This window comes from Triticum aestivum, chromosome 3B, assembly GCF_018294505.1.
Source record: "Triticum aestivum cultivar Chinese Spring chromosome 3B, IWGSC CS RefSeq v2.1, whole genome shotgun sequence".
In the NCBI taxonomy this organism is placed as follows: domain Eukaryota; kingdom Viridiplantae; phylum Streptophyta; class Magnoliopsida; order Poales; family Poaceae; genus Triticum; species Triticum aestivum.
This window is the reverse complement of record NC_057801.1, coordinates 685,910,266-685,926,319: the sequence shown is the minus strand read 5'-3', so window position 1 is coordinate 685,926,319 and position 16,054 is coordinate 685,910,266. Positions and strand designations below refer to the sequence as shown.

General features: G+C 45.8%; 1 protein-coding gene across 1 annotated transcript; it reads left to right on the top strand.

The window, feature by feature from the left end:
• The first annotated feature begins 11,648 nt into the window (after window positions 1–11,648).
• Window positions 11,649–15,876, top strand: LOC123071733 (calreticulin-3). Its single transcript, XM_044495317.1, has 14 exons — window positions 11,649–11,897; window positions 12,459–12,566; window positions 12,703–12,895; window positions 13,206–13,464; window positions 13,533–13,589; window positions 13,676–13,723; window positions 14,048–14,134; window positions 14,220–14,277; window positions 14,384–14,451; window positions 14,562–14,657; window positions 14,736–14,792; window positions 14,908–15,003; window positions 15,415–15,444; window positions 15,538–15,876. The coding sequence occupies exons 1-14, from the start codon at window positions 11,786–11,788 to the stop codon at window positions 15,547–15,549; spliced, it is 1,281 nt and encodes a 426-aa protein (XP_044351252.1). The 5' UTR covers window positions 11,649–11,785; the 3' UTR covers window positions 15,550–15,876.
• Window positions 15,877–16,054: the final 178 nt, after the last annotated feature.

Genomic DNA, 16,054 nt, shown 5'->3' with positions numbered 1-16,054 from the left:
TCTCGGGCAAGTAGCTTGATCATGTCGCATGTAGAGAGCTCAAACCTTTGCATTACTTGCATCATTATTTATTTTTGATCTTGGGTGGTTCTCTATGTGAGGACCTTGGGCTTTTCCATAGCTTCAAAACAAGCCCAAGATCATCGAATTCGGAGTCCGTATGCCAAAGTTATCGTTGTTTTAGTGGGCTGCTGCAGGCTGTTCTGGGTACCCTGTGGACACGGGGTTTTTGACCCCCGTGGGCACGGGGCCCCCGTGCACACGGGCTTGTACCATGCGCACGGGACCCTGTGGGCACGGGGTGTCCAGGAAGTGTTCGTTGGAGCCCCAACGGCTAGTTTTGGAAGTTGGCTATAAAAGAGCCCTTCCTCCCCACCGGTTTGGGGCTTGTTCATTCACATTCTAAACATCATTTTGAGCCTCTTACCACCTCTCCCAAACCCCTATCTCCCTTCTAAGTGAAGGGTGATTTGTGGATGGATCTTGGAGTCATTTGTTGATTTCCTCCATTGCATCCCCTCTCTTCAATCTCCCACTTTCTTGAGTTGCATCTTGTGAGATTGAGAGAGTGAGTTGAGCATTTGTTGCTTGACCTTGCATTGCATTTGTTGCATTGGTTTGAGCTCCCCGCATCGATTTGTTCGTGTGTGAGCCCGTGAGTTTATTACTCTTGGAGGCTTCGCCTCCTAGACGGTTTGGTGATATATTGAGAAGATTGTGAAGAGGCCTATGTGGCCAAGGTTCTCCCGGAAGCTTCCTTTTGTGGTGTGCTCCGAGGAAGGGTGTTCAAGTGGCCTAGGTGGTCAAGTTCCTCCGGAAGCTTCCGTGGTTGTGGTGTGCTCCGGAGAGGTTTGTAAAGGTGTGGTGGTCGCCTTCAAGACCAACCCCGAGTGAATCGAGGCTCATCCGTTGGGGGTGACTCGAAAGGGAGAATACAGTGAGTCACTTGGTGACGCCCCGGAGCTTTGGCTACGGCACCACTCTAACGGAGATTAGCACTCTCACAAGTGTGAACTTCGGGATAAATCTGCGTCCCCGACTCACTTGTGGTTATCTCATACCCACACCCTTTACTTTCCGCAATTCATACTTGCCCATATTGATATATCTTGTGATAGTTGAATTGCTTAGTTGTTCCTTCATTTCCATATCTTGTGATATAGTTTGTGCTTGCTAGTTTGCTTAATTGCCTATCTTGTTTAGCATAGGTTGTTGGTGCACTTAGTTGAGCCTAGCATTTTTGGGATTTGTGCTTGAAAAGTATCCGTTAGTTTAATTCCGCATTAGGATAAAGCCAAATCCGTAAAAGTTCTAAAACTCCTATTCACCCCCCCCCTCTAGTCGTCATCTAGATCATTTCAGACGCGCTCTAAAATTAGAGACGCGCGGGAGGAACTTCGACAAGCCGGATAAATCACGGCTGGAAATCCCTATTTGTTGCGGATGAAGTTCTTAGATCCAAAGTATGCTCGTTTGGATCAACTTTGGAGCGCTGCAGATGAGTATGCGGACTTGGCGAAAAGTACGGCTGATGCGACCAAGTTATTCAAGGATCATAAAGATAATGAAATAGAAAGGCTATTCTGATCACAATTTAGCGCTCCAATGTGATCATTGCCACTGAGTGAGAAGATGGCCGCTATAGCCGAGCTCCATAGGTTGTCCGGTCTTGCAATGAGGTCTATAATAGACCATCTATGGTCGAAGGGACCGAGGCCGGACAGTTATTTTGGTTTAGTGCAGCAACTATTTGGCGCCAGATCGCGAATCAATGCCGTGAAGAGGTCGGCGTGCATAGAGGGTGCGCGGATGGCTCTTGCCCGTGTTAAGACATATTGGGCAGATATGGAGGCCACTAGCATTGCAACCCAGGGTCCGGCAGGAAGCCAAGACCCAGCCAAGCACTATTTTGAGCAGGTCATAGAAGGTGCTCGTACAATAGAGGCTCAGTGCTCGATGAATGTCGTGTTCGAATGACAAATCGATTAATTGTAAACAATTATATGTGAAATATAGAGGTTGTGTTTATACTTTTGCCTGAAAGTGTTATAATGCCTCCTGTGCGACCGTTTATGTATTCATATAACTTGAAAGTTAGCAGTCGTTGGCTTTAGCCCCCACGCATATAATGCGGGGGTGTTTGAAAAAAATATGTGCGTAATCACACTTGATCCAACGTCTTGGTCCGTTAAGGAGGTGATCGCACGTCGAACCAGGCAACCGGACTATATAGCTGTAATACTTTCACTTAGCCATAGGAGTTTAATGGTGGGGCTACTAAGTAGCCCCTAGTACATCCGCGTGCATCCGTATAGGGGCGCGTATGTATGTGACCGGGAAACGGTCCTTCGTTAATGCAGAGGAATCCTATAGATTCCGATGAGTCTTCGAGTGGTTGACCAGTCTCTCGCTATATCATGACAGTCAGTTTTCGGCTTTCTCTACTGAGGTGCTCATCCGGAATAACCAGGGCACAATCACAGTAGTTCTCCTTGGCCGCCTTAGCCGATAGAATGGAACGTAAGGCAGCAAACCCAGGAGCCCGGCAAACCCAACATTTGACCAAAGACATGATTCGAAGCTGATGCATATAAGGCTAAACTCGCGACGCCGAACACTACCGAAGGTATTCGGACTTTATAACATATACTGGGCTGAGCAACACCCTTGATTATGAACCCTATATTTCCAGGTACATGCATTGATCTATCGTGGCGAAATGCCTATAACGCCAGTATCCGTTGTGGGTGTATTGAATACCCACGGGATGTCAAGCAACAAAAGACAGTAAAGAAGGTTTACACAGGGGCTTAATCTAAAGAGAAACCTTTGAGTGGGGCCCTGCTACACATCTGCGCCTTTGTCTCCATTGTGCCGTATCCTGGAAGGGTGTCGCACGAATAGTGTCTGTAAAAACGAAAACTCATAAAAAGGAGTAAGCGTGCGAAAAGTTGGTTATTCTCGATGGATGTTAGAAATACGAGATATTTGCCTATTAATGAGGCAAGCCGAATTGTGGGCTTTATTACATATTTGCAGCCCCTAGTATCATTTATGAGGATATATGTATAGCACCCAGCTCAGGTTTATCCGGGCTGTTGTTGATGATGGTGCACTGGACTCATCTAACCGTGTTCGTGGTCTTGACGACCGATCATGCGTTCTGGTGGGAGAGGCCGCTTAATGTCCGGCTACAAGAGCCGCCGCATACTGCTCTGTGTTTCCGCTAACGGTTATGACGCCACGTGGACCAGGCATCTTAAGTTTAAGGCAGACGTAGTTCGGTATTGCGTTAAAGCAAGCGAAGGACGTTCTTCTGAGTAATGCATGATAACCGCTGCTGAAGGGAGCAATGTCGAAGAGTAGTTCCTCGCTTCTAAAGTTGTTGGGAGAACCTAATGTCACCTCTAATATGAGGGAGCCTCAGCAGTGGGCCTCAACGCCTGGTATCACTCCGTTAAAGGTGGTGCTACTTTGGCTTATTCTGGATGGGTCTATCCCCATCTTACGGACAGTGTCCTGATATATCAGATTAAGACTACTGCCGCCATCCATTAGGACTCGAGTGAGATGGTATCCATCAATTATTGGGTCGAGCACCAAGGCGGCCGATCCTCCGTGCCGGATACTGGCCGGGTGGTCCCTGTGATCAAAAGTGATCGGGCAGGCCGCCCAGGGGTTGAATTTGGGGGCAACAAACTATGTGTGAGTTGCGTGGACCATGTTTACTGTTTTGACTTCTAGTGGGAATTTTTTCTGTCCCCCGTGTTCGGCTGGCAAGGCTCATCCTCGTCTTCACTTGGCGTTTCCCTTCCCTTGTGTTCGGCGTTTAACTTGTCGGCCTGCTTGAAGACCCAACATTTTCCGTGAGTATGATTTGCAGGTTTTTCGGAGGTGCCATGGATTTGGCACAATCTGTCCAGGACTTTATTCAGGCCGGACGGTCCCTCTTTACTGCCCTTAAATGGCTTCTTTCCTTGACCGGGTCGAGAGCCCCTGAATCCGGCGTTGAACGTCGTGTTGTCCGGACTATCGTCATTGTTCCGACGCTTGTGCTTAGTGCGCCGTGGCTTCCCATTGCCATCTCGAATGTCGGATGTGCCTGGATCACTGGTGCCTCTACGAGCCAACCAGCTATCTTCGCCCGCACAAAAGCGGGTCATAAGGCTTGTTAAGGCCGCCATCGACCTTGGCTTTTCTTGGCCGAGGTGTCTGGCAAGCCACTCGTCCCGGATACTATGTTTGAAGGCCGCTAAGGCTTCAGCATCCGGACAGTCAACAATTTGATTCTTCTTAGTGAGAAATCTGTTCCAAAGCTTATGGGCTGACTCTCCGGGATGTTGTATTATGTGACTTAAATCGTCTGCATCCGGAGGTCGGACATAGGTCCCTTGAAAATTGGCCCTGAAAGCATCCTCAAGTTCCTCCCAACTACCAATTGAGTTTTCGGGGAGGCTCTTCAGCCAATGCCGAGCTGGTCCTTTCAACTTGAGGGGAAGGTATTTGATGGCGTGGAGGTCGTCCCCACGAGCCATGTGTATGTGAAGGATAAAATCTTCAATCCAGACCCCAGGGTCTGTCGTTCCATCGTATGCCTCTATGTTCACAGGTTTGAATCCCTGTGGAAATTCATGATCCAGCACCTCATCGGTGAAGCACAGAGGGTGCACAGCCCCTCTGTATCTGGACATGTCGTGGCATGCTGTCGGCTGTTGTTGCGTCCGATGTTGATTCCGAATTGGTATTCGATCAGTGTGATCGTTGTGGTGACCATAATCTCGCGTCGGAGCATGTCCTATGGATCCGTAGATGGACCTGGCCGCACCGGCCATTTTGTCCAGGAGCTCACGTAAATCGTGTGCGGTATCAGTGGCTACTTTATCGCGGCCATGAAGTGGTTGGTCCGGCCGAATGGTCGTATTGTTCTTTGGCGGAATGGGCGCTGCGGCCTCGTCGTCAAATTCGGGCAGCAGCTTGCATTTTGGGTAGCTCTTTGTGTGGCGATCGTCGCCACATTTTCCTTTAGTGTCTAGCACCTTATTCCATCTTCAGTTGAGTGTATCCTGCGCGGCTTTAAGCCTTTGCTTCTGCTTCTTTAGACTCCTCGCCGTGGCCATAAGCCTTCTGTGGAGGTTATCTTGCTTCAAACGTTTTTTCGGGATGATGAATGCATCGTCAACCGGACTGCCCTCCTCTCCGTAGGCAGTTTGATGAGTTTGGCCCTCGGGATCGCTGTTATCGGGCGTTTGTTCGGCGTGGCCTAGCTCTTCTTGCTCCATCGCTGGGTTCATATTGTTGCCTTCAAAGTCAACCGGAGTGTCATTTTTCCTTGCGCTGTTATCGCTATTTTTACTGTGACTGGACTTAGAGCGGCGCCTACGCCGTCGTTTTTGTTTTTGTCCGAGGGGTTTATCCTCCGTCTTGTCTTTTTTGTCACCGTTGTCTTCCTTAGGCGTCTCCACCATGTAGATGTCATATGATGAAGTGGCGGTCCAGCGCCCCGTGGGCGGTGGTTCCAGATCGTCCCCTGCATCGACGTTCATACCGTCGATGTCGTCGAAGTCGAAACCGAGCATGTCTGTTAGGTCATCGACAGTGGTTATGAAGTGGGTGGTGGGTGGGAGGCGATTTTCTTCGTCATCCGTGTCCCACTCGGGCCGGACATAGTTCGGCCAAGAGTCTTCTGTCAAAGAGAGAGACTTTAATGAATTAAGTGCTTCGCCCAAGGGGGGGTGCTGAAAGATGTCTGTGGCAGTGAACTCCATTACTGGAGCCCAATCGGACTCGATGGGTCTGGGCGCGCGCGGTTCGGAACCCACATCCGGACACAAGTCCGGGGGTCTGATGACGCAGATCTCCTTAACGGCGGAGTCTGTGTTCGGCTCTACCGCCGAAGAGTATGCGGCCTCCGTGGTGGGATCTATCCACCCGTCCTTGGACGATGCGATCTGCCCCGCATTTAGGTCCAGAGCCGCAGCAGGGGCGATCCCGAATACTGTCCGACAGCAGATTTAAGTCGTGCTCGTCGTGACTGTCTGGCGCTCCTGACGTAGGCCCGAATCCATCAAAGATCAAGTCTCTGTGTATATCGGTCGTGTAATTCAAGTTTCCGAACCTGACCTGATGGCTAGGGACATAGCTGTCGATCTGCTCCAGATGGCCAAGCGAGTTGGCCCGCAGTGCGAAGCTGCCGAACACGAAGATTTGTCCGGGGAGAAAAGCCTCACCCTAGACTATGTTGTTGAAGGTTGGGGGAGCCATCGAGCCTTACAACGACGACACAGAGGAACTCTCAATGAAAGCACCAATGTCGGTGTCAAAACCGGCGGATCTCAGGTAGGGGGTCCCGAACTGTGCGTCTAGGGCTAATGGTAACAGGAGACTGGGGACACGATGTTTTACCCAGGTTCGGGCCCTCTCGATGGAGGTAATACCCTACTTCCTGCTTGATTGATCTTGATGATATGAGTATTACAAGAGTTGATCTACCATGAGATCGTAGAGGCTAAACCCTAGAAGCTAGCCTATGGTATGATTGTTGTTCTTGTCCTACGGAGTAAACCCTCCGGTTTATATAGACACCGGAGGGGGCTAGGGTTACACAGAGTCGGTTACAGAGAAGGAGATCTATCATCCGAATCGCCAAGCTTACCTTCCACGCAAAGGAGAGTCCCATCCGGACATGGGATGAAGTCTTCAATCTTGTATCTTCATAGTCCAATAGTCCGGCCAAAGTACATAGTCCGGCTGTCCGGATACCCCCTTATCTAGGAATCCCTCACTTGTCGAGGAAGCTTCGGTCGTGCCGGGGTCGGCTATCTTGCGCTAGTTGTTGGGGCAGAGTCGACGTGTCTTGCCGGGTCGGCGAGTCTGGCCGGCCTGCGGGGCTTGACCGGGTCGAGCGACCTGGCCAAGCGCGTGCCGGTTTTGAGGGGCGGTGCCGGCCCCATTGTTTTTGAAGAGGATCCGGGTTCTGCTGCCTGCCCGGGGTCCATCCCCCCGACAGAAGGGGGGAGGCCGACTTGTGGGGGGCGCCCAAGTAGGATTACTCCTACTTGGGGCGCCCCTTGCTGCCCCTCTCCCTCTCCCACCTATATATATGTGGGGGGGCACCGCTAGAACACACATCATTGATTTCTAGCCATGTGCGGCGCCCCCTCCATAGTTTACGCCTCTGGTCATATTCGCATAATGTTTAGGCGAAGCCCTGCGTGGATCACTTCACCATCACCGTCACCACGCCATCGTGCTGACACAACTCTCCCTCGACACTTTGCTGGATCAAGAGTTTGAGGGGCGTCATCTAGCTGAACGTGTGTAGAACTCGGAGGTGTCGTACGTTTGGTGCTTGATAGGTCGGAACGAGAAGAAGTTCGACTACATCAACCGTGTTAACAAACGCTTCCGCTTTCGGTCTACGAGGGTACGTGGACACACTCTCCCCCTCTCGTTGCGATGCATCTCCTAAATAGATCTTGCATGAACGTAGGAATTTTTTTGAAATTACATACTACATTTCCCAACAAAGGAACCACACTGGCGCGCACTTTACAACATGGTACTAAAACAAGGTTTACAAAGCCATTGTGGCCTGATTATTATACCAACATCATAGATGGGAGTTTAACGGCTACGGAGACAACAATTAGGGGCAAGAGAGACTTGGTGCAAGAGCACTCCACATGAAACTGGCTGGGAAACTCTCCTAGCAAACAAACATTCTCGCTTCACGCTAGTGGAAGACGGCTCCTCAGGTGGATGTGGCCAAAGAAACAGGCCAATGAGTACTTTTAAAGTAGATAACGAAATAACATATATATCACTAAGCGGAGCAAACCATGGCATACACCTTTCATGAGGATTCATAGCAATCCTAGCTATCATGGCATAGTAAGCTTAGTAAACTTGGTCTAGCAGGTATGATAGAGATAAAACATACATATATAAGTTTGTAATAATTCAAGTCAAACTCAAGATCCTTTCAAGACCATAACCATATTATCATGATCACCAAGATCAATATTTCCATAGCCCTTCGATGCCTAACACTTGTATTTCTTAACATCGCCATTCATCTCTATTTCACATGCTCAACATCTGTCCAAGTTTCTTTTTCCTGCAAAAAAAAACCCCTCCAAGTTCGACAAAGACTGAATAATGTGACTTATCCGGATTCGATGATGGATACGACTACTCGGATAGTTTTAAACTCTACAGAGGTTGTACATTTTAACCATACAACGAAGCATCCTTTGCAGGGATACCCCGCCAAAATCATCACTAGGCCATACACTAGCAGTAGTGTTTGTTACTTGGCAAATGGTCAATATCACTTCCCCTAGAGCCATCCTTCAGCCTAGGTTGACATTTTGAGCTATTGAATAATGTGTCCAAAACTCAGATGTAATGGAACAGTGGAAAGTATAATTGGTTCATGAGGTGCCATTTTGGGAAGAAAAAGGAAATGGATGCTCTGCTCATTGATTGAACTACGCAACCTCCAGTCTTTGCAATTTGCGAAATGATTTGATGCATGGAAAAGAAGTCCCACCAGTTCTGGTGTCTGAAAAATTCTCTAGAGCTACCTCACCTCAGTTACTAACGCTAAGTTACTTCCTGTCGGGGGTATTATGAAAGGGAAAATCCCCTGTGACGGACACAGGATGGACTCAGGGTTCAAAGCCTCCAAAGTCGCCCCCTCTTTCCCGCCCCCGATGGCGGACTGGTTGGCACTCTCGGTCGACGTTTCTTTCAGTAATGAGGATGGCTCAGCTAGGGTAGGCACGATCTTAAGAGATACGCGGGAGGAGTGATCTTCGCTGCTTGCCAAGTGCTCTTCTATTGCGACAATCCCCTAGAAGCCAAAAATCAAGCAATTATGCTAGGCATGAACCTCGCTCTCAATGGTCAAGTCTTCTCATTTTGGTGCAGTCAGATTCTAAGGTAGTGTTGTCTTCTGTATGAGACACTTCGCTTCTCAAGTCAGAGTATGGTAATTTAGTAAAGGAAATTAAAAAATTCTCAGTGGTTAGGGAGTTTAAACATCTGAAACTTTTGAGAGATCAGAACAGGGTAGCATATTCTTTGGCTAATTATGCTCGCATGACCCATAGCACGCTTGTTTGTTGTAGCGTGTTCCAACTTTTATTTCTGATCCAGTATTGGTTGATTGTAACCCCATTGACATTGAATAAAACTCCCCGATTACCTGCAAAAAAAAACTCAAGTCTTTGCACATATTGGCAACATATGGCTAGGAGAAGGTCCATGAATTATTGATTTATCAAATTAATGAAATAATAGTTGCCTTATAATGTGACATAAAAGTGGACGCGGTTGTTTTGATCCCAAGCCATGAGCTCGGATGAACAGTAAAATAAAAAAGGGGAAAATTCGAAGAATTTTTTTTTGTGTGTGACAAACATTGACAAATGTTTTGAGTGATTGCAATGTATCATCATCGGATGACATTCGTGGAAAACATGGCAAAAAAAATCAATGCTCCAGAATGTTATTTTCAAAAGCATTTTGGATCATCAATTTTGTTTTTTCGTCACGTCTTCCACGAATGTCATTTCATGATGAAGCTTTGCAAGCAATGAAAATTTTATAAATGTTTGGAACAAAAAAAAGTAATTTTTTTCTGAAATTTCCCCTTTTTTATTTTATTGTTCACCCGAGCTCACATGGGCTTGGCATCAGAACAACACTTTTGCATAAAAGTCACTTTTTAAAATAGGGAAATAGTATTTTCATAATTCAAATGGAACCAACCTTTGGAATAGATGCAAATGTGGAGACAAATATCATCTCCATAAATTTTTATGATTTATGGAAGAGGAAAAATGTATTGGTCTGAATTTATGAGACACTTATGGCCACAAAGGAATATTTAATATATGAGAAAATATTTTGCAATTGATGGCATTTTTTTTGTAGACCACTTGCTTCACTCCCACAAATTACATGGGCCAACCCATTCGTGTTTCTTATTTTCCAGATTCCTTTCCCTGTTCCGGTTCTTCTCCGGTTTGTACTTTTTTTCTCTGGTTTTTATTGCGGTTTTTCCTGGATTTTCTTTTTTCTTGTATTCTGCTTTTTCAGTTTTTTTAAATAATACAAGCAATTTTAAATTATACAAACATTTTCAAAATGGATGTGAACACTTTTTAAATTGCATGAATATCTTTAAATGCATGACACATATAAAATTACATGAACCTTCTTTTAAAATATTTGTTCATTTCAAAACTGCATAAATATTTAAAAAAAATAGAACGACACTATTTAAAGCACATGAACGATCCTTAGCTCGATTCATGTAGTAGATGGCACCGCCCATTTACCCCTTTCATTTCTGTCCATTTTTTAAAATGTAAATGGGCCAAGGCCTAAGACATGGCCCGTTAATTCCAACAAATGGTTTATATGTCTATATTATACTCCCTCCGTTCCTAAATATAAGTCTTTGTAGAGATTTCACTAGGTGGACTGTATACGAAGCAAAATGAATGAATCTATACTTAAAATGCATCTATATATATCCGTATATAGTTCATAGTGGAATCTCTATAAAGACTTATATTTAGGAACGGAGGGAATACTTTGTTCTGCCAATAAGCAATTATGCTGTTTGTCACATGTTACTAAGATGCCCCGATATGTATCAATCTTGTGGACGCTTTCCAGTCTCTAGTTTTTTGAAATATGTAAGAATCACAATTGTATTTATTTGTCAGATGGTGTAAACTCACATTTTGTAACGTGAAAATGTAACAGAAAAACAGAAAAACTGTGTTTTTTCTATCAGAATTATGTAGTGGAATTTATAGTTGTTTGAAAGCATGAGCTAGTGCAGATATTAGAACATTCATCATCACTGAAAACAGGCTGTTATAAGTCATAAGCTGTTTGAAACCCATCCTTACAGACAGCTGGCTTATGCATACCCAACCTGTAATGACAAGTATAGTATCTCTCTCAAATAATAAAAAAAACTGTACTCGAGCTGCTTGCTCTTGAACTTACGTAGCCGCCGTCACTAGAAAATTGCATGCACATCGTAGCAGACTGAACTGCCGCGCTGCTTGCTCGAGCAGCGCGAGGCGACCCGTTCCGGGCCAATCGGCTCGGTCGGTCGACGTCGCGCTTGTGGACCAGAAGCTTGGCCCAAAGACACGGCGCAGAACCGCGGTGGAATTCTACAGCTACGCATGCCTAGTCCAGTAGCACCACGAGCCGCGACGACCGGTGGCGGCGCCAGCACGGCCGACGACGAGCGTCTCCGGTCCGGCGGAGCAGCAGCAGCACGTCGACAAAAGCGCGAAACACGTCAGTGCGACGACGTGGCGGTCCTCCATTGGCTGGCACCGTGGCTTGGCCGAGCTTCATTTGCTAACCGCATTAAAAAGTGGGGCCGGCGCCCAGGTGGGGACGTCCCACCCTCGCGGTCGCGGGTCCACCACCGTGGACTTTGACGGGTCGTCGCCGGCGTCCGCTGGCGACCCGGGACGGGGAAGGCCGCGCCGCTCCGGTCCACACCCCCACTCGCCCCCGCAAACAGCCCCCGGTCGTCACGAATTTACAAGGATGCCACCGCGCTCCCATCACCCGATCACTTGGTTGGTCGGGCCGGAGGGGCAATACCGTGAATAAGCGCCACATCCGCGGGCTGTTGCGGCGCCCCGCGCGCTACAAATATTCCCTTGGCACTGGAAAGCCCAGCAGACGCAGCAGCTCGGCTGGTAGCCACTACCTACTCCTCTTCTCCGGTGAGCCACCGGCGATGGGTAGCAGCCGCCGGCGGGGCGACCGCCAGCTCCTGCACCGCCTCCTCGCGCTCTCGTCGCTGCTCCTGCTCGCCTCCGGGGAGGTCATCTTCGAGGAGCGATTCGAAGGTAGTACTGCTCCCACTTCCCAGCTCAGCCTAGACTTGCTGCTTGCATGCTCCCTATCGCACCTGTATGTACCTGCTGCTATTTCTGTGCTGGTCCTTGCGAATTGGATTGGATTCGCTGCTCCCAAATTCCATTTTGGGCGAGTGATTGATGGGCGCCTGAAAAGTTTCTGTGTCGCCCCCCTGGATTGACCTGTATTTTGTTCATGCCCTTGGGAATTTCTGCTTCCCCTGTTCATGGTTTTTCGGTTCACAAAGGATGTTGACTTCCTTTGAAGATCCGAGCAAGGAATTGAGTGGTTGGAGGTGAGTGATGTAGTGATGTTTCCTGTTGAAGTAACTAGTTCCCTCAGCCTTGACACTGGGTGGGAAGTGTGGGATTGGGTATTTAAGTTGAACTGATGTCTGTGTTCATGGGGAGCATCAGTGTGATGGGAGTGGCCAGTGAATTGCTGACATGGCCTGGTGGTTTGCTTGACTTAGCTGCGATGCCTTGTCCAATACATGAGTTTGATTAAGTCACTGCTGGTTTCTAGTTGTCTCATATGGTTGTATGTTTCAGATGGTTGGGAGACTCGGTGGGTGAAATCCGATTGGAAAAGGAGCGAAGGGAAAGCCGGTACATTCAAGCACACGGCAGGAAAATATTCCGGAGATCCTGATGACAAAGGTTTGCTTTCCCATCCCTCATACTTCTTGTTTAATTGAGGATGATGATGTTTTGGTCGCAAGTCAAACAAACTCTTGCTTAGGACAGCTTAATTCTGGATGCTGTCTGATCCTTTTGTTTTATTCACGTGTTCTAGGCATTCAAACAACAATAGATGCTAGGCATTTTGCTATCTCAGCCAAGATACCGGAGTTCAGTAACAAGGGCCGAACATTGGTGGTCCAGTATTCCATAAAGTTTGAGCAGGAAATTGAATGTGGTGGCGGCTATATTAAGCTAATGTCTGGTTATGTCAACCAGAAGAAATATAGCGGAGACACTCCATACAGGTATGTTATTGCCTACTTCTTGCCCGTTGAATTTCCTGTTCTTACAATGATCCACCATTGCTGTTAGTAAGCTCCTAAGCAGACCCTGTCACTGTTTTGAGCATGTGATTTGAATGTAGTATAGTTGATGAGCAAAGGTCTGTCTCATGTAATTTGTTATATTATAGTATAAGTCCACCTAAGATGCTATGTCTTGCGAATGTCCATCCATGGTTAAGGCGAAATGAATAAATATAAACTGCTTATTTGTTCAGTTTTACTAGTCTACTGCCGAGTTATGCTGATAGCTTTCTCGTGTTCTCTTACGCAGCTTGATGTTTGGGCCAGATATATGTGGGACTCAAACAAAGAAGCTGCATCTTATACTCTCTTACCAGGGGCAGAACTACCCTATCAAGAAAGATCTACAATGCGAAACCGACAGGCTGACGCATGTTTACACATTCATTCTTAGGCCCGACGCATCTTATAGTTTACTTGTTGATAACCGTGAAAGAGAATCTGGGAGCATGTACACTGATTGGGACATCTTGCCTCCTCGTAAAATTAAGGATGTTGGTGCCAAAAAGGTAGCTCACTTTTTACAACTAGAAACGTTACAATGAGAGAATCATCTAACATACATGCATTTTTGCAGCCTAAGGATTGGGATGACAGAGAGTACATTGAGGATCCAGATGCGGTTAAACCTGAGGTTTGTATGCCCATACATTATTATGTGAATTTGATTATTTTACAGTGTATCAAATTGTTTTGTAACGGCTCATCTACCTTGGCCAGGGATATGATTCTATTCCAAGAGAGATTCCTGACCCAAAGGATAAAAAGGTATGAAACTTCCTATCTTAATGAAACTCAAGACATCAAACATTAAGTCACTGCACTTCATATTCCATATTATAAATTGTTTTGACTTATTTGGTAATGCATCATTCAGTTCTAATTTATTAGCATGAACTTGACCCATTTAACCACTTATTTGGCTCTGCATATTTGGTCTTGCTGCAAATGTTTTGCATTTGAAGCATTCTATAGTTACCATCACATAAACTGTGGATGTCCTAGCACATCTAAAGAAACATTCTTACAATGAAGCTCGGTACAACTAAGAACACCAAATGATGACAAATATATGCATGTTGTGTTAATCAGCCCGACACATGGGACGATGATGATGATGGCATATGGAAACCTAGAAGGATACCGAATCCAGCATACAAAGGACAGTGGAAGCGCAAGGTTTGTCTTGTTGCTTGTCCATCAGTTGTTCATAGCTACTTTATTTCTTTGCTAGACTTCATGTTCTCACATCTTCTGCCTACAGAAAATTAAGAACCCTAACTACAAGGGTAAATGGAAGATCCCATGGATTGATAATCCAGGTAAGCAAATAGGAAAACTGGTATTGGACTCGACACTTGATTTTGAAGTGGACCTCTTGTCAAACTTTCAAACAGGCTTTTACCATGAACTGTTGCACTTTTGCAGAGTTTGAGGATGATCCAGATTTATATGTACTGAAACCTCTGAAGTATATTGGAATTGAAGTTTGGCAGGTACCATAAGTTACATATAGTAGTCTTCTGGAGATACATGTTTCATCATAATTATAGATTGTTCTGAATGAAGTACATTTGATGTTGACTTGGAGCTTACTCGTGTGCAGGTAAAAGCCGGCTCAGTATTTGACAACATTCTCATTTGCGATGACCCGGAATATGCAAAACAGGTTGCCGATGAAACATGGGGTGCAAATAAGGAGGTAACCGCACATGTTTACTGAATTAACCCATGCTGCTGATATCCCATAAGCAGTATCTTACCTTTCTGTATATTATAGGCTGAAAAGGAGGCTTTTGAAGAAGCTGAAAAGGAGAGGAAAGCTAGAGAAGATAAGGTTAAAATCTTCAATTAGGAATTGTTATGGGCCATTTTTTTTATGTCCTTGAGGCAGAACCGCAAAAGAATTACTGTCGTTGTGAAAGAAGCTAAACATAACTGCTTGTGTACAGGAAGCTCAACAAGCAAGGGAGGAAGGAGAGCGACGGAGGAGAGAGAGGGGTGATCGACACCGTGGTAGGGACCATTACAAGGACAGATACAAAAGAGTAAGCTGACATACCGTTCGCTTTCTTCCTGAAGCCACCCTAGAACTCTTTGAAGTATCAACTTCTGACTACCACCCTAGAACTTTTTGAAGTCTTATTTGCTGATTCCCTTAACACACCTATTGACTGAGGAATCTATCGACATATTACAAAACCCAAGTCCTTGAGACATTGCTATATGGTAAACAAGTACTCCCTCTGTCTCAAAATACAGGGGAAAAAAGATATTTTGAGACAGAGGGAGTATAATTGAACATGTTCTAATTCTGGTAATCTTGGGAAGCTGTGGTGTGTTGCCTTGTGCTGTAGTGTCATATACAAATGTATCATACAGTGAAACTGTGACTGTGTAAGACATCATATACAAATGAATGCATAATTTACTGACATCCTTTTTGTCTTGTGTTTCAGCGCAACAGAGATCACTGGGATGACTACCATGTAAGTTGTGAAGCATCTCATTCTTTCATTTAATAATTCTAACTCGTGATTTAGATAACATGTGGCTTATAACATTCTTGGTTTCTTGTTCAGGATGAGCTTTGAAGCCCCCCAAAATCTTCAATTCTTCCAAGGAGAAACTGGGTTTTGACACAGACATTGTGTTATAGTTGCTTCAAATAAATGATAATTGAAGTGTTTCTTGTCTCGTGTGAGGGAAACTGATTGAATTGACCACGAAGATCATTCCTATGTAACAGCAGGACAGACAATTCCACTTATCCTGGAAAGTAAAAAATCTTGGCCTTGGCCCTGAAATGCGATGTTGTGTGTGTAGTGTACATGGTCGGTGATGTACTTCCTTTTTGTAAACTCAGAACATTACCTTTGCTGATATAATAAAGAGGTTCCATATTTATTGCATAACACAAACAGCTGCTGTTGCTGACGAGTTCTCACTCGATTTGCATGAAATTTTTTATGTTGCTCCTGTAATCAGCATACACAAACGCCTGCTAGAATTTAGCTTCCCAGGTAGTGAAAAGAAAGCATGCATCCAGGAGAAGCATATATTAGCGTTTCTTTCATGCACTATAAGTTCATACATATC

Excerpts from the sequence above, each read along its gene's own strand:
- LOC123071733 (XM_044495317.1), top strand. The coding sequence starts at position 11,786 with ATGGGTAGCAGCCGCCGGCGGGGCGACCGCCAGCTCCTGCACCGCCTC. Across the intron at positions 12,896-13,205 it reads AGCGGAGACACTCCATACAG|CTTGATGTTTGGGCCAGATA; the intron begins GTATGTTATTGC and ends TCTCTTACGCAG. Across the intron at positions 14,658-14,735 it reads CATGGGGTGCAAATAAGGAG|GCTGAAAAGGAGGCTTTTGA; the intron begins GTAACCGCACAT and ends TGTATATTATAG.